This window comes from Lepidochelys kempii, chromosome 7 (assembly GCF_965140265.1).
Source record: "Lepidochelys kempii isolate rLepKem1 chromosome 7, rLepKem1.hap2, whole genome shotgun sequence".
In the NCBI taxonomy this organism is placed as follows: Eukaryota; Metazoa; Chordata; order Testudines; family Cheloniidae; genus Lepidochelys; species Lepidochelys kempii.
The window spans coordinates 53,250,656-53,268,817 of record NC_133262.1 but is presented as its reverse complement, the minus strand read 5'-3'; the positions used below and the strand labels follow the sequence as shown (position 1 = coordinate 53,268,817).

At 46.2% G+C, this 18,162-nt stretch overlaps 1 protein-coding gene across 4 annotated transcripts in view; it reads left to right on the top strand.

The window, feature by feature from the left end:
- Positions 1-18,162, top strand: part of PDLIM1 (PDZ and LIM domain 1) — a 92,185-nt gene that overhangs the window by 11,055 nt on the left and 62,968 nt on the right. For 3 of the 4 annotated variants that reach the window (XM_073352760.1, XM_073352764.1, XM_073352761.1), the window contains exon 2: positions 17,904-18,055. In XM_073352760.1, the coding sequence (XP_073208861.1) occupies positions 17,904-18,055 (152 nt within the window). Of the gene's footprint in view, positions 1-4,428; positions 4,724-17,903; positions 18,056-18,162 lie in introns of those variants that run through there. The other variant, XM_073352763.1, reaches the window with a different exon arrangement.

Here is an 18,162-nt window from a genome sequence, read left to right as displayed (position 1 = left end):
AGAGCAGGTTGTGTTTTAAAGAAGCCTTATCAAGGACACAGGAACAAACCATCTCGATGTGCGGAAAGAGTAGCAAATATGGCAGATGACCAGCTTGGTTTAACAGAGAAATCTTCGGTGAGCTTAAACACAAAAAGGAAGTTTATAAGAAGTGGAAACTTGGACAGATGACTAGGGAGGAGTATAAAAATATTGCTCGAGCATGCAGGGGTGTAATCAGGAAGCCCAAAGCGCAATTGGAGTTGTAGCTAGCAAGGAATGTGAAGGGTAACAAGAAGGGTTTCTACAGGTATGTTAGTAAGAAGAAGAAGAAGGTCAGGGAAAGTGTAGAATCCTAACTGAATGGGGGAGGTAACAGAGTGACATATAATGTGGAAAAAGCTGAAGTACTCAATGCTTTTTTTGCCTTGGTCCTTACAGAAAAGGTCAACTCCCAGACTGCTGCACTGGGCAGCACAATATGGGGAGAAGGTGAGCAGCCCTCAGTGGTGAAAGAACAGATTAAGGACTATTTAGAAAAACTGGACATACACAAGTCCATAGGGCCGGATGCAGTGCATCTAAAGGTGCTTAGTGAGTTGGCTGATGTGATTGCAGAGCAATTGGCCATTATCTTTGAAAACTTGTGGCGATCCGGGGAGGTCCCGGATGATTGGGAAAAGGCAAATAAAGTGCCATTCTTTTTAAAAGAGAGGAAGGAGAATCGGGGAACTACAGACCAGACAGCCTCACCTCAGTCCCTGGAAAAATCATGGAGCAGGTCCTAAAGGAATGCATTTTGAACCACTTGGAGGAGAGGAAGGTGATCAGGAACAGCCAACATGGATTCACCAAGGGCAAGTCATGCCTGACCAACCTGATTGCCTTCTATGATGAGATAACTGACTTTGTGGATATGGGGAAAGCAGTGGATGTGATATACCTTGACTTTATGAAAGCTTTTGATACAGTCTCCCACAGTATTCTTGCCAGCAAGTTAAAAAAGTATGGATTGGATGAATGGACTATAAGGTGAATAGAAAGCTGGCTAGATCATTGGGCTCAATGGATAGTGATCAATGGCTCGATGTCTAGCTGGCTTCCAGTATCAAGCAAAGTGTCCCAGGGGTCTCTCCTGGAGCCGGTTTTGTTCCAGATCTTTATTAATGATCTGGATGATAGGATGGCTTGCACCCTCAACAAGTTTGCGGATGACACTATGCTGTGGGGAGAGGTAGAGATGCTGGAGGGTAGCGATAGGGTCCAGAGTGACCTAGACAAATTGGAGGATTGGGCCAAAAGAAATTTGGTGAGATTCAACAAGTCCTGCACCTAGGATGGAAGAATCCCTTGCACTGCTAGAGACTGGTTAAGCGGCAGTTCTGCAGAAAAGGACCTGGGGATTACAGTGGACAAGAATCATAGAATATCAGAGTTCGAAGGGACCTCAGGAGGTCATTTATTCCAGCCCTCTGCTCAAAATAGGACCAGTCCCCAACTATATCAGGCTGGATATGCATCAACAGTGTGTCCTTGTTGCCAAGAAGGCTAACGGCATATTGGGCTGTATTAGTAGTAGCAGGGGGTTGGACTGGATGACCTCCTGAGAACTCTTCCAATCCTCATCTTCTATGATTCTAAATCAGCTGAACCATTGTTGTGATGTTGGAGCAGAGCAAGAGGATTTCTCAAGCACTCTCTTTGACACTGTCATGTGAATGTAACTGTCCTTTGAAAGGGGATGCCTCGCAGACGCTGCTGAGTATGGATTTGTTTTCAAAAGAACTTAAGGTTGTAGGGCTTGAGGGGAATAAGGGAATTTTTTCAAGTTCTTATTACAAATAAACTATTTTGTATGGACATGTGTAATATATAGTAGATCAAATCCTGCTTGATTTACTCACGTGAGTAACGTTATGGGGCCAAGTCCTGTTTACTGTACTCTTCTAATGATGTGCTGTGGATTGTTGTGATGGATCTTATCACAAATCCTTTCCATGCTGCTGATTGACATGCTACAGGTTTATGGCTTTGTTGGCTGTTCTGTGGCTGGTTTGTTCCTAGTTTAAACTCCTGTGAGATTAGTGGATCTGGGAAAGGGAATTAAGCAACTGTTGAATGAAGGAGAAGTACAGTTAGACCCACTTTATCTGTAAAGTGCATATGTGTAACAGCCTGCATTTAATCATCTCCTAACATGGGAGAGGTAGACTTCTATTCCTTTATGTTGCCATTTTATGCAGATCGTCCTGACGGAGCTGCTCATCGTGCCAAGAACAGATTTGTGTGGGATTGCTCCACAAGCCTGTGTTTTGAATCTCATTTTTTGGTGTTCCCTGCCAATTGGTTGTGCTCATCTTAAAAAGGATTGACTGACACAAAATAGAGGCAGAGGGGGATTTGGCTCTACAATGAGTCATAGCAAAAAAAATCTCTCCACACTATGTATCTACACGTAACTTTGGAGCTGTCTGTGAAAATCCCCCAAAGCAGTTGAATTTATAGGAATACATGTTGGTGTGCCATCCTTTTTTCCTGAATGAAAAAGCAGCCATGTGGCAGCCCAGTTTTAGGTGTGTATTAAGATCTATTTGTGGCACCTTAGAGACTAACTCTAAGGTGCCACAAATGCTCCTTTTCTTTTTGCGAATACAGACTAACATGGCTGCTACTCTGAAACCTATTAAGATCTATGCAATTGTAAATTATGCGCATTGTTAATTAAGCAACTGTTGAATGAAAGAGAAGTGAAATTCAGGAGCAATGAATTCAGTCTGACACACAGTCTATTAATTAAGTTTAAAACGATAGGGAGACTAGGATTTAAAGCAAAATAAGGTCTGAGTTTTCTGTAATCAGATACCTGTATAAAGTTTAAACACAGTCCTCCAAGCCCACTAAGTGGTTCATTCAGATCTTTTCTGTAAACTGTTAATTTTTAGGGGTTACAACTTGGATTTTATTGTTTAAAGTCAGACCTGGGGCCAAATCTTGTTTACCCAACTCAATGGAACAAATAGTCCCATTAAAATCCATGTAAACGGTGTGAAATTATCATTGGTGTAAATAGCTGCTGCTCACTTGACTTCAGAGCAGTTGCACCTGCTTATAGCAGATCTGAATCTAGCCCCGATCCCTAGTAAACAGCTGGATAACAGGAAGAGAAAAGCAGCTCAATGGGGGTGAGTAAAAGCTAGTTACAAGACATATTTGGAAAAAAAAAACATCCTTTTTGTGTGGCTGAGCTGCTCAGCTCAAATAAGCATGGAAACAAACCTGCAGGGGTTAGTGCTACATTCACCCTGCTCCCTGTGAGGTGACCTGATCACAATGTGAAAATACCTGCTGGTATCACAATGTGCAAATACCCACCAAAATCTGGGCTGGGACCTTTTCCATGTGCAGGAAGAAGAACCTGCAGCCATGATATGAAATTTAAGTAGAGGTCTAGGTTAGGTATGAGGAGGGTTTTTACACTCAGAAACTAGTTACACTCAGAAACAAGGAAACGGTGGGTGTGGCTAGTGTAATAGGATTTTGGGTTGGGTTGGCTGTCTTCAGGCTGTGTGTGTGTAATGTGGGGAGAGGTGGATTGTTCCAGCTACACTGAGAACTGTAGATCCTCCACGGTGCTGCCTAGCTCTGACTGCTCAGTGTCTCTTATGACAGGGACTCCTGGGCCCCAATTCTGAGGTGGATCCTCAGGAAGAAGTGATAGGGGAAAGCCAAATGTAGCTTTATGCTACCCTTGCACCTCCAGGATTCTGGCCCTCTTCTCAGCCACTCCTAATATTGTTTTTGTGTTATGTGCGTTACTCCATAGAATGGGGTGCAATGAATCTTGTGGCTTTATAGTAGTCTGCACGGGCAGAAAGAGCTATTCAGGTAATTAAAATTTAATTTAAAACAGTTAATCACTAAGCAGCTGACTCAGGTTAGGAACAGTACAACTGTCACATCGTTTAAATGCAGTCAGACTTCTGATCATCCCAAAGTTCTTAGGTTAGCTCGTGAAGGCTTTAATGCTATCTGGAGACTGGAGTGAGGAAAGCCAGCACTGAAATTCCTTGGGGTGGGGGTGAGGTTGGGGGAGGAGCTGCTTCTGGGATGGGCTGTTCAATACCGATAATGTGTCTCAGGTATCTTAGCACAAGCTTGGATAGAAGAGTAATGGGGCATGGGCCTGTAACCCATACCCAAGTGTGACGTCAGTGGATTGCTTGTCTAAGGAATACATGTGTGTGGTCTTGGATGTTCTTCTTGCCACTGAGGAGTGGAAAACTTTCCTGTGCGAGTGGTAGGACAGAGGCCAGCAATTTCTGCAGTCTAAGCTTTCGTTATGCTTGCAAGGCAATCTACTAAAAATGGACCTATGTGATACTGTCTCCCCATATGCAGTGGCCAGGATGCAAGAAGCAGTGAGGGAAAGATCTCCTCCTCCTCCTCTTCTCCAGCAGCCAGAGTGGCTTCCAACTGATCACACACCTATTAGCCAAAACCCCTTGGGAAACCTCTGAGCATGACGCAGGGACACTACAGCGCTATGCTAGGAATCCCAGGGCCCTCCCTCTTCCCACCTGCAGGGGTTGTGGTGTGGTTTGGTCTTCTCAGGTGACCACTGTTCCTGTGGAGAGGTGTGTTCCTGCTTCTCACATTTGTGTCTGAGAGCATCCTGCACTCAAGAGGATGAAATGAATACCACCGATACAAATCAAGGGGTTGTAACAGTACCCCTCACATTAAAGTGAGTTTAGTTCTGTCTCTAATTTCGTATAACGGGACATTACAGCCATCTGTGGGAGGGGTGGCTGGTCCACAGGATGAAACTGCTCAAGACTCAGTCTCTTCTTGTGATGTTGTGTTGCATGAGATCAGTCGTTGTTGCTGGGGTAGGCAAGGGGTTCTGCTTTGGAGTCCTTGGAAGAACTTCCTCTGGTTAATCACCCAATGTATTTACAGGGGCATGTAACATCTCATATGCTCTAGGTCAGTGGGAGAAAGAATGCTCAATTGTTACGTGCCAAAATGAGGGCAAGAAATCTCTCCCCTTCCCTTGACATTGCTGTTGAAAGTGAACATGTTGGGGACACACCTTCGGGGTTTTCACTCACAGTTGTCACGATAAATGTGTACTAGAAGAGAGAGTGATTAGTGAAGGGGAGACATGCATGTTTAATGTGGAAGAAAACCCTTTTTGTCCCTGAGAGCCACCTGGGATGTGGGAAGCATGAGTTTCTCTCTGCAGTAATAGTGCTGAAGCCTGGGAGATCCTGATGAGGTGCTGTTGAAGTGCTGGTTAAGCAAGTCAGAGCTGCCTCGGAGAAGTGGTAACTTGCATTCCTTTTATCTTCTAAAACCTGAACAAAACGCTTTGCAGGTATAGGATGTCAATCTAGTGCCTTCCACTAATAACCCCAACTCTGCTGTGGGGGGGAAGGTATCCTCCTCAGTTCACCTTTTGGGATCTGTTTCCTCATATGTAAAATGATTTGCCCAAGGTTCCACAGCACCTCCATGGGAGGAACTGGGAATAGACCTTTGGGTGCCCAGTTCTGGCCCCACACATTCCTTTAAGACCAATTTAATCTGTCTTGGTAACATCTGGCCTGTCTCCCATGGGCTTTTGATGGCCATGGTGCGGGGGGAGGCTAAATGGCAAAACCCAATATTTGAATGAGACCTGTCAGTTCACATCTGGGATGAGACTTTTTAAAAACAAAGATTTGTCTAGACACTGGAGAATGCCTGACCCTTCAGAAGAGTAGGCATCTGCTGCATTTCCTCTCTTTTCCGTGCACCGGCTTGCTGATACCGTATACTGTACTGGTGACTTTATCACTGGTGCCTTATGTACTTAGTTTGCAAAGTGCTTAGGGATGGAAGGTGCTGTATCAAATGCTAACTAATGTTGATCACTGTTTGGATAGGTTTCTGCAGCATAAATGGAGGGCTCCTCAGTTTGTTTTAGATGTTAGTTTGTTTAATCATTTAAATAAAATAAGATGGATAGTAATTGGCAGACAAGAAAGGGTCCATTGTTGGGCAGCACCGCTCACTGTGTGGTGTTTTCAGGGCTGGCAAGAAACATTTAATTTTGTTTCAAAATGTGGATCACTTTACAAAATGAGCTTGGAGCAGAATAACCTTTTGGCCACTGGCTATGCATCAGCCTGGGCGCATTTGTTAATTTCTTGCTGTTGGCTAGTGAAATGGGCATGAAGGATGACCGCCCACCAGGGATCCCTTTCCTTAAGTCACCATGTCATTCTTCACACTTTCAGTACAGCATTTGTCAAGGCAGCCAATGTGATCCGGCCCATAGAACGCTGAAGAGCATTCTGCCTCCTCAGCTCTTTTCATGGCCAACCCAGCATGCTAGGGGCTACTGCCATTCCTTTGCCTCTCTCCTAATTGAATGCATCAGACTGCTGTATCTATGCTGGCAAAAACAGGCCCAGTAATTCACCCCTTGTGGCCTCTGGTGCGGCTCCACTTGTCTTTTAGCGATGATGGAGGCAGTAGTGTGGTGGGGCTCCAGGTGTCTATTACTGCAGCATCAGTAGATCCTGCTTGGAACAAAAATGCCCAAGCACTGTCTGTCCTGCTACTTCCCCCATTGCTGCCCTGTGTGGAGCTGCTCCAGTGGTGAAAGGTGGATCCCATTTTTTGCCAGGTATAGACATGGCCCAGGATGGTTCTCCTACAATGTGACTCATTGCCTGCTGGTCCTGATGAAACTTGCACAGGTGCCAACTCTGTGTCAGTTTCGGCAAATTCCTCACCTCACTTCCCAGCTTGACCCACCTCCCCTGTTTTTCCTGGTGTCATGGACAAATCAGACACTGGCACAGGCTTCAGGGTAAGGGGTGGTTAGTGGCAAGGAGCAGTGAAGGCAGGGTAAGTAGGGATTTGCGCCTACCAAAAATCCCAGCTGACAAAAACTCTTCTTGGTCCAGCACTCCCAGTGGTCTCCTGGAAATGAGCCAGTACCCAGGCGGCTTCCACCTGGCCATTAACTGTTCTCATAAAGAAAAGGAGTACTTGTGGCACCTTAGAGACTAACAAATTTATTTGAGCATAAGCTTTCGTGAGCTACAGCTCACTCATAAAAGTTGTGCAGTTCTGGTCTCCCATGTTTAAGAAGGATGAATTCAAACTGGAACAGGTACAGAGAAGGGCTACTAGGATGATCCAAGGAATGGAAAACTTGCCTTATGAAAGGAGACTCAAGGAGCTTGGCTTGTTTAGCCTAACTAAAAGAAGGTTGAGGGGAGATATGATTGCTCTCTATAAATATATCAGAGGGATAAATACCGGAGAGGGAGAGGAATTATTTAAGCTCAGTACCAGTGTGGACACAAGAACAAATGGATATAAACTAATCATTGGGAAGTTTAGACTTGAAATTAGACGAAGGTTTCTAACCATCAGAGGAGTGAAGTTTTGGAATAGCCTTCCAAGGGAAGCCGTGGAGGCAAAAGATCTATCTGGCTTTAAGATTAAACTCGATAAGTTTATGGAGGAGATGATATGATGGGATAACATGATTTTGGTAATTAATTGATCTTTAAATATTCATGGTAAATAGGCCTAATGGCCTGTGATGGGATGTCAGATGGGGTGGGATGTGAGTAACCCAGGAAAGAATTTTCTGTAGTATCTGGCTGGTGAATCTTGCCCATATGCTCAGGGTTTAGCTGATCACCATATTTGTGGTTGGGAAGGAATTTTCCTCCAGGGCAGATTGGAAGAGGCCCTGGAGGTTTTTTGCCTTCCTCTGTAGCATGAGGCACGGGTCACTTGCTGGAGGATTCTCTGCTCCTTGAAGTCTTTAAACCACGATTTGAGGACTTCAGTAGCTCAGACATAGGTGAGAGGTTTTTCGCAGGAGTGGGTGGGTGAGATTCTGTGGCCTGCGTTGTGCAGGAGGTTGGACTAGATGATCATAATGGTCCCTTCTGACCTTAGTATCTATGAATCTATAAGTGGATCGAATAGGTGGTCCTCCCACGTTTCTTGCTTTAGATGGAGCCCCATTGCACCACTGTGCTCTCAGTAATTCTGAGAAATGAGCTTCCCCTTTATGCCATAAAGCACAATTCTGTTCTCTTTAGGTAGGAGCCTCATTAAATGTCACCAGCACAGTCTCGTTGGGTAACTTGTCCTTCACACGAGCCAGATGCAAAAATGGATATATTTAAGTATCTACATTGAGGAAAAAGAAAAGGAGTACTAGTGGCACCTTAGAGACTAACCAATTTATTTGAGCATAAGCTTTTGTGAGTTACAGCTCACTTCATTAGTCTCTAAGGTGCCACTAGTACTCCTTTTCTTTTTGCGAATACAGACTAACACAGCTGCTACTCTGAAACCTACATTGAGGAAGTAGCTGGGGACAACAGGTAAGGGGAGTCATATAGTATTGGCAAGAGCTACTCTATGAAAATTGCTGATGGTGGTTTCAGGCAGCAAAGGTCGGATTTGCTGGCACAGGTTGACAGCACTTACTTTCATTTGTGAGATGTGGCTACAGTGGACTGATGGTGGGATCAAATTTTTAATGGAGGAGGGTTTTGTGCTGCTGTTCAGAGAGAGGGCTGGGAATTGGGGAGACAGGCAGCAGATTGCTCAACTTTTGACCAGTCAAAAACAACTTATTTGTGCAATGCAAATTCAATTACTCGACCCCAGGCTGGATACTCCCGTGTGGTAGTCAAGCCCTCACTCTTCCCATATCCAGCTTGATAATGAAAGCAATTAAGTCACCCTGGTCTCAGTCCTGATTCTTACTCTGAAGGAGGAGATATGAACCGGGGGAGTGATTCTGCTGTCATTCAAACCAGTGGCAAACTCCCAGTGACTTCAGCAGGCTTGGGCCTAAAATCTCTCTTGCTAGTTTGTCAGGGTTGCATGGCCTGTGATTTGACTCAGTCTGAGAAGCTAACAGACTACTCCCTCCTGTCCACGCTGATACCCGAACCATTAAAACAAAGGGCCCAGTGTGACAGTTGTTACTTAAGCAAATATCTCATTGATTTCAACGGTCATTTTGCCAAGTGAAGGTGTAGGATCAAGCCTGTGCCTTATGGGTTATAGTTTGTTTAGCCCTGTTCACATGTTGGCTGGGTAAGCCACATGAACTGGACCACATTTTAGATGGTTCCACTGATCTAGTTTCAGGGGCCCAAGACAGAATTCTGTTTTCTGGTTATAAATACTTGTAGAGTTTCCATAGGTGTCCAAGTTTTATGCACTGCTGACAGAGGGGAAGCAATTTACCAAAAAATTGCTGTTAAAAGTTAGGTGACTTTAATCTGAGATCTCCTCCACTGAGCAGAGAACAGGAAGATCTCACTTTGAAAATCTCCAGGCTCTGGTCAAGACCCTCTTTAGGTGGGGTTTATGTAGGTTGCTGAAGATTGGGGAAGAGTGTCAGGAGAAGAGAAAGAAAGGAAAGATAGAGGAGGAAGGGGGGTGTAATTCAATTATTCTCCTCTGTGTATATCTTTCTTGACTATCCTATAGATATGGGATTACTGTGTCTATAGCAAAGCATCGAAATGAACTCAGGATTTTTACGGTATTGTTTTCCTGTGCAAGGTATACTATTTTAGCCTTTTGGCTGCGGGGACCCCACAGCCTCTCCAACACCCCAACCACAGCCCTGAGCCACCTTCCACACCCCAAACCCCTCATCCCTGGCCCTATCCCAGAGCCCACATCCCCAGCTAGAGCCCTCCCCTCCCCCTGCACCATAACCCACTGACCCAAGCCGGAGCCCCCTCTCAGACCCCAAACCCCTCATCCCCGGCCCCACCCCAGAGCCCACACCCCAGCCAGAGTCTGATGAAAATGAGTGAGGGTGGGGGATAACGAGCAATGGAGGGAGGGGGGAATGGAGCAAGCGAGATGGGGCCTCAGAGAAGGGGTGGGGCATGGGTGTGGCCTGGGGGAGGGGCCTCAGGGCAGGGGTGTTTGGTTTTGTGCGATTAGAAAGTTGGCAGTTCTAGAGGGGTGTCTCCAGCAGTGAGGTTTAGGAGTCTCCCATCCTCTTAACCTCTCTCCAAATCCCCTTTTCCCTGGTCCTCTTCCCCCCCACAGCCAGAAGGGGATTCAAAGGGCATGACTAGCTGCAAGACTGTCACCTGAACTTTTCAAGGTGACTGCTTGCTTTCTTCTTCCCCTCCAGGGTCAATGTCTCATGCTCAGCCTGTCCCCTGTGGTCAAGGCACAGAGGCCGGGTATCTTTTCAGGGCAGGTTACTCAGAAGTGGCCTGAGCTGTGTCTGGTCTAAGATGAGCTAATGGAGCACAATAAATGACAAAACAGTTAGAGCAGGGCCCTATATTCTCACATTCTGCTTGGGGGTAGGGAGACAGGGACTGTTCCATAATTTGGCAACCCCTCAAAAGTTAGGAGAACCCCTTAGTCCATTGGCTTTCTGGCTCCCAGAAGCTTGCTGCCTGAATTCTGATTGGCTAGCTGTATGCTAGCCTCCAATGAGTTTTGGATGTCCCTTTCCCTGGGACTTGCAGGTTGGACGCTGATTGCCACAATTTAGAGGGAGTGCTTTTCAGTTTGCTTCCCCTCAACCATGCCCCTTCCCACACATGCGCACATCTCTCCCCATCTTCCCTGGAGGACAAGCCTGGGACAGAAATAAAAATGAGGCAACTGTATATCTTCCTATCTGCAACTCTATGTAATTCCTTTCAAGTTTGGAAGGATTTTCACTTTACAGACCTAATCTGTAACAGGGAGAATTTCAAAGGCAGCATTAGCGGGGAGATGAGCCAGAGACAGATCATGCCAGCTGAGTCAAGCAGGAGAAGAGGAGACTTTATTACTATTCATTAATCATTCAGGAAGGAGGGGCTGGCGTTCCCCTTTGCTAGCCTCCCCTTCTTGTGCTGACATGTTCACTATGAGGCACAGAAGATGCAGGCTGGAAGCAGTCAGGTGAAGGATTTAGTGAAGGTTACATTTCAGGGCAAACCATTATTTACAGAATGACAGAAGTGGGTTTTTAAAGACTTTTATTTCTAATTTGCTTTTTTCTCTTTACTAGGCACCCTGATAATCTCTGTTTAGGTGAGGTGTGTTAGGCTTGGGCCGGGGTCTGCATCAGCCCCCATGCCCCCAAAATGGCTGTGAGCTTGTACCATCCCTAAGCAGGCAGTTGAGGGTAACACAATATCTCAAGTGCAGCGCAACCACAACATATGTTTTTCTGCAGCCTCCACTAGCTCAGCCCCATGGAGTTGTGATTTGTCAGGCTTTGTTCATCAGGCTTATGTGTCAATGCCTTTGGCTGCCTGTAGACTCTCTAGGTTAAAGCTTTTAGCTGCAGGCAGTGTTGGGTGGCTATTAGAAATGAGCTTGTCCTGGGAGGAAGAGCCAACTGCCTACTTCAGTCTAAGGCAGTATCACACTGGTAGTGCTAGTGCATTATTTTTCGTAACCACTTTGAATATTATCTGATTTACAGAGAATAATAAGAAAAAATGAAAATGTCTGTAGACCTCAGTGCCCTTTCCAAGTGGAGTAACAGGCTCTATCCCCATTCTATAGCTGGGGAAACAAAGGCACAAAGTGGCCCAAGGTCACAGAGCAAGTTGATGGCCGAGTCAGGGATACCAGGTCCCTGTCTCCCAAGGCTCAGAACACAGTTTCCTTAGTGATGCATCCAAGCTGCAAAGTTTAGATCCAGATCTGAATTTCCCAAAGCTAAGGGTGCTTGAGAGCTTTGATTTGGGATAGGCTTTAAATTTTAGTAGGCGAATGTTTTCTGTGTCTGGCACATGGCAGACCCTTTCATTAGTTCTGCATTAGGCTATTATGGGAATGTATTGCCTAGTTAAGTGATTTAAAATGGCAGACAGTTACATGAGCACTTTCTTTTAACACATCTGAAGATCTTTGAATTGGTGTCAAGTGTCCAGGTTAAGCTATGGGCATGATGCAGTCATAGAAGAGAGGTGTGAAGAGAATAATATTTCATTATTTGGCATCCCTCCATCTGCAGGAAAAGTGTCCTCCTGCAGCTGTGATGGGATACACAGGGCAGCCCAAGAGAAACAATAGCTGCATCACAATGGACAGGGTCAGTCTGAGGTTCAGATGCAAACAGATGGACATCATACCAAAAGGACTGAAGGTAAAAAATCCATTACAATCTACATACCACACAGACTATGCTGACAGCTTGTGCCACACGCTCTCAAAGAAACTGCGGAACCACCTGATCAACATCCTCTACAGCAAACAGGGAAAGATTAAGAATGAGCTCTCAAAACTGGATACTCTCATAAAAAACCAGCCTTCCACACAAACTTCCTCGTGGCTGGACTTTACGAAAACTAGACAAGCCATTTACAACACACACTTTGCTTCTCTACAAAAGAAAAAGGACACTAAATTATCTAAACTACTACATGCCACAAGGGGCCACAGCAATCGTTCCCTCAACCCACCCAGCAATATTGTTAATCTATCCAGCTATACTCTTAGCCCAGCGGAAGAATCTGTCCTGTCTCAGGGCCTCTCCTTCTGCCCCTCCACCCCCACGAACATGATACAGTTCTGTGGTGACCTTGAATCCTATTTTCGACGTCTCCGACTCAAAGAATATTTTCAACACACCTCTGAACAACATACTAAATCTACAGAGACCTTCCTACCAACACTACAAAAAAAAGGATTCTCGGTGGACTCCTGAAGGTCGAAACAACAGACTGGACTTCTACATAGAGTGCTTCCGCTGACGTGCACGGGCTGAAATTGTGGAAAAGCAGCATTACTTGCCCCATAACCTCAGCCGTGCAGAACACAATGCCATCCACAGCCTCAGAAACAACTCTGACATCATAATCAAAAAGGCTGACAAAGGAGATGCTGTCGTCATCATGAATAGGTCAGAATATGAACAAGAGGCTGCTCGGCAGCTCTCCAACACCACTTTCTACAATCCATTACCCTCTGATCCCACTGAGGGTTACCAAAAGAAACAGCATTTGCTCAAGAAACTCCCTGAAAAAGCACAATAACAAATCCGCACAGACACATCCTTGGAACCCTGACCTGGGGTATTCTATCTGCTACCCAAGATCCATAAACCTGGAAATCCTGGGCCCCCATCATCTCAGGCATTGGCACTCTGACAGCAGGATTGTCTGGCTATGTAGACTCCCTCATCAGGCCCTACACTACCAGCACTCCCAGCTATCTTCGAGACACCACTGACTTCCTGAGGAAACTACAATCCATCGGTGATCTTCCTGAAAACATCCTCCTGGCCACTATGGATGTAGAAGCCCTCTACACCAACATTCCACACAAAGATGGACTACAAGCCGTCAGGAACACTATCCCTGATAATGTCACTGCAAACCTGGTGGCTGAACTTTGTGACTTTGTCCTCACCCATAACTATTTCACATTTGGGGACAATGTATACCTTCAAATCAGCGGCACCGCTATGGGTACCCGTATGGCCCCACAGTATGCCAACATTTTTATGGCTGACTTGGAACAACGCTTCCTCAGCTCTCGTCCCCTAATGCCCCTACTCGTGCTATATTGATGCCATCTTCATCATCTGGACCTATGGAAAAGAAGCCCTTGAGGAATTCCACCATGATTTCAACAATTTCCATCCCACCATCAACCTCAGCCTGGACCAGTCCACACAAGAGATCCACTTCTTGGACACTACAGTGCTAATAAGCGATGGTCATGTAAACACCACCCTATACCGGAAACCTACTGACCGCTATTCCTACCTACATGCCTCCAGCTTTCACTCAGACCACACCACACGATCCATTGTCTACAGCCAAGCTCTACGATACAACCACATTTGCTCCAACCTCTCAGACAGAGACAAACACACCTATAAGATCTCTATCAAGCATTCTTACAACTACAATACCACCTGCGGAAGTGAAGAAACAGATTGACAGAGTCAGAAGAGTACCCAGAAGTCACCTACTACAGGACAGGCCTAACAAAGAAAATAACAGAACGCCACTAGCCGTCACCTTCAGCCCCCGACTAAAACCTCTCCAATGCATTATCAAGGATCTACAACCTATCCTGAAGGATGACCCATCACTCTCACAAATCTTGGGAGACAGGCCAGTCCTTGCCTATAGACTGCCCCCCAACCTGAAGCAAATACTCACCAGCAACCACACAACAGAACCACTAACCCAGGAACCTATCCTTGCAACAATGCCCGTTGCCAACTGTGTCCACATATCTCTTCAGGGAATACCATCACAGGGCCTAATAACATCAGCCACACTATCAGAGGCTCGTTCACCTGCACATCTACCAATGTGATATATGCCATCATGTGCCAGCAATGCCCCTCTGCCATGTACATTGGTCAAACTGCACAGTCTCTATGTAAAAGAATAAATGGACACAAATCAGATGTCAAGAATTATAACATTCAAAAACCCAGTCGGAGATCACTTCAATCTCTCTGGTTACTCGATTTCTGATCTAAAAGTGACTATTCTTCAACAAAAAAACTTCAAAAACAGACTCCGACGAGAGACTGCTGAATTGGAATTAATTTGCAAATTGGATACAATTAACATAGGCATGAATAGAGACTGGGAGTGGTTGAGTCATTATACAAAGTAAAACTAATTCCCATTGTTTATTCCTCCCACCCCCCCACTTCATAGCTGAAAAGTAGGATGAGTCCAAAGAATAAATAATTGTTCCCGTGCACAAGGTTCGTAAACTCGGTGTGTCCTGGCTCCAGGACATGGTTTAACCTGTGCTTATGTTTCAGATCAGTCCAGTTTTCTCATTTCCTTGGGCTAGTTTCTTAAATAACTGATTAAGCCCTGGTTTGGTCACTGTCTCCTCCCCCGGAGCCATTAAAGGACCTTGCTTGATGGTTGCAAAGTTGTGAGTGAACGTTGCTTAGGGCATGTCTACGCTACAGACCTATATCGGTATCACTACATCGCTCAGGGGTATGAAAATATCAACCCTGAGTGGTGCAGTTATACCGGCCTAACCCACCGTGTAGACAGCAGTGTGTTGGCAGGGGAGCTTCTCCCGTCACCATAGCTACCGCTTTTTGGGGAGGTGGATTAACTACGTTGCTGGGTCGGTGTAGGAGCATCTTCCTTAAAGCGCTAAAGTGGTGCTGCTGCAGCTCTGTACGTGAAGACAAGCCCTAAGTTAGGCTCCGACCTTGCAGTTGGATCTGTGCTTTCCTCTCCACAAAGTCCGTCAAGTTTTGTGTGGGCGCAGGGATCCGCCTGCTCTTATCTGACAGCAGTACAGGGCCCGAGGCCTAGACCCTCAAAGGTATTTGGTGCCTGACTCCCATTGGAGTCCAGGGGAATTAGGTGACGAGGGCCATAGGCACAGACTCTGTGGGTGCTCTGGGGCTGGAGCCCCTTTGGGGAAAAAATGGTGGTGCTGAGCACCCACTGGTAGCCCCCCAGCGCCTCGGGTGAGGGCGGAACTGGGCAGGAAGAGGCGTGGCAGGGTGGGGCCTTGGGGGAAGGGGCGGGGCTGGGGCAAAGCTGGGGGCTGACCACCCCCTGGCAGTTTGAAAAGTCGGCGCCTGTGACGAGGGCTATGGTTCACTACACCGTATGTCTCTCAGCGGTGTGAATACCCGCCCTGCTTTCCAAGAGACATCAGTTACACAGACCACAGTGCTGGTGTGCGCAGCACTATGTCCATGGGAGAGATTAACACTACAGTATTTGTATGGGGTGAATTGAAAAATACTCTTTCTTTTGTTTATCATTTTTACAGTGCAAATATTTGTAATAAAAAATAATATACAGTTTGATTTCAATTACAACCCAAAATACAATATATCTGAAAATGTAGAAAAATATTCAAAATATTTAATAAATTTCAATTGATATTCTATTGTTTAACAGTGCGATTAAAACTGTGATTAATCACGATTAATTGTTTTAATTGCAATTAATTTTTTTGAGTTAATCATGTGAGTTAACTGCGATTAATCAACAGCCCTAATCTGACCTAAAAGATGAGGCCCTCGAGCGATGCTGTGCCCTCATCAATGTTCTGGTTAGGCCAGCACTGTGCTGGTTAGGTCAGCCACAGCCCATTGACCTGAATGGGAGTCTTTCCATTCACCTCAATGGGCTTTGAAACAGGCCCATAGTGCAGGTGTCTCCCATGCCTCTGCATGTTGGCTGTCTTATGAGATGTGACAGAATCGGGGGTGATGGATTCTTCCTAAAAGGGAGGGGGGAGGCCCCCCCCTCCGTGGTTCCATGGCTGCCTCTCCGCGTTCCCCTCCAAAAACCCCAGCCAAGCCAGAAGCCAGAGCCAGGCCGGGGAGCGGGGGGACCTCCACCTGTTTGGGGTTGGGGCACAGCTCCACCTCTTACCCCGACCTGGCTCCGGGTTCTGGTCTGGCCTGGGGACGGGGCCTTGGGGGACATGGTAAGAACGGCATGGTCAGCTGTGGGGAGCCATGGACCCTCCTTCTGCCCTGGGCGGGGGGACTCAGGGGACGGGACGGGGATGCTCTCTGGCCCACCCATCCTGGGCAGGTGGAGGGTCTGAGGCTCTGCAGAGCTGCCTGGGCTCTCCATGCTGCTCTTACCTGGGCTGGGCTCCAGCTTCCGGTCTGACTCGGGGGTAGGACCTTGGGGGGGGGGGGGAAGCAGAGGAGCAGGGAGCCAGGCCCATGGCGAAAGGTGGCCCCTTGGCCCCTCTCTGTTCCAGTGCCCCTGGACAAGATCACAGAACCTTGCAGGTGCAGAGACAGAACCATCCATGGCCACAGGAGATAAAGAAGTGTGCTCATTGCTCAGATTAGAGGACATCTTGCTCCCATCTCCGCTGAAGTCCAGGGAAGTGGGTTCTGCAGTGCATCAATGAATCATTTTGCTAGTGTTAAAGAAATGGAAATGTGGAAGAGGAGCCTGAGTGTATGTCAGCGCTCACAGTGCGGCACAGTTCTGCATAAGCTAGGCAAAACCCAATAGAAGCTCCAATGCGTCTGGATATATTAATTCTCTGTATGGCTACCCTGCCATCCCTAAATGTCGTAGTGCTCACAGCAGCACTTGTTAGATATGGGATTAAATTTCCAGCGCTTTGGCTATGTATGCAGAACATCCCATCCTGCTTGAATTGCTCCATTTTTATCTTCCACGTCGCTTACTTCACAGTGGGAAATATTACCCTGCAACTATTTTTTATTTTAATTGACTCATTAAAATGAGAGATGAGGCCTAAACCAAAATCTCAGGCCCAAACCTCACCCCCGTGCTCAGATTTTTAAGCACGTGATCCAGATCTGAACTTGTGTAGCTGCCTTCCATAGTGTACGTTTCTCTGTAATGCTTCTGTCACACTGTTTTTAGCGGATTGCCTCTTTCCGTTTCTAAAGAGCTTGCCTTCCTAATTGCCCACTGTGAGGCCCTCCATGGTGGAGAGCAGTTGCATTCAGTTGCAGAATGTTAGTGAGTTGCTGAGCACGCTCCTGCTCTTTCTCTGTTGTGCTTGCTCACACTCTCTCTCTCTCTCTCTCTCTCTCTCTCTCTGAGACTTTGTTCATTCTTGGTGGTTTTCCTTAGTCATCTAGATGAAGAAATAAATGTTTGAAGTTTGCATATGGGGAAAACATGACATCCCCATATCTATGATTCAAAGCAAAACCCTGGATTCTAATACTTCTGGATTTTTGGGAAATTGGCATCTGGATCTAAACTCCATAGTCCTTTTATTTAAAACATACCTTTTATATTGATTTCTCTTGCCCCGCCCCCGACTCCTTGATATCAACTAGACAACACTTTGTCTGTTTCTGAAATTTGTCTGGGATGTCACTTTGAAGGGACTAGAAATTGTATGGAAGAATCCAGTTTTTCTTGGATTGTTACCTTCTTATTCTCTCCTAGGTGACTCCTGGCAGCAAAGCTGCAATAGCCAATTTATGTATAGGAGATGTCATTGTGGCAATTGATGGGGAGAACACGGATAACATGACACACTTAGAAGCGCAGAACAAAATCAAGAGCTGCATAGATGAGATAACTCTGACAGTTGGCAGGTAAGTCACTGAGAGGATGTGCTCATCCTGGGGGCAACTGTTGTTGTGTTGTACTTTGATGGCAACAGTATCTGATTGGCTTATCTGTCCTGGCCTCTTTTCTGGGT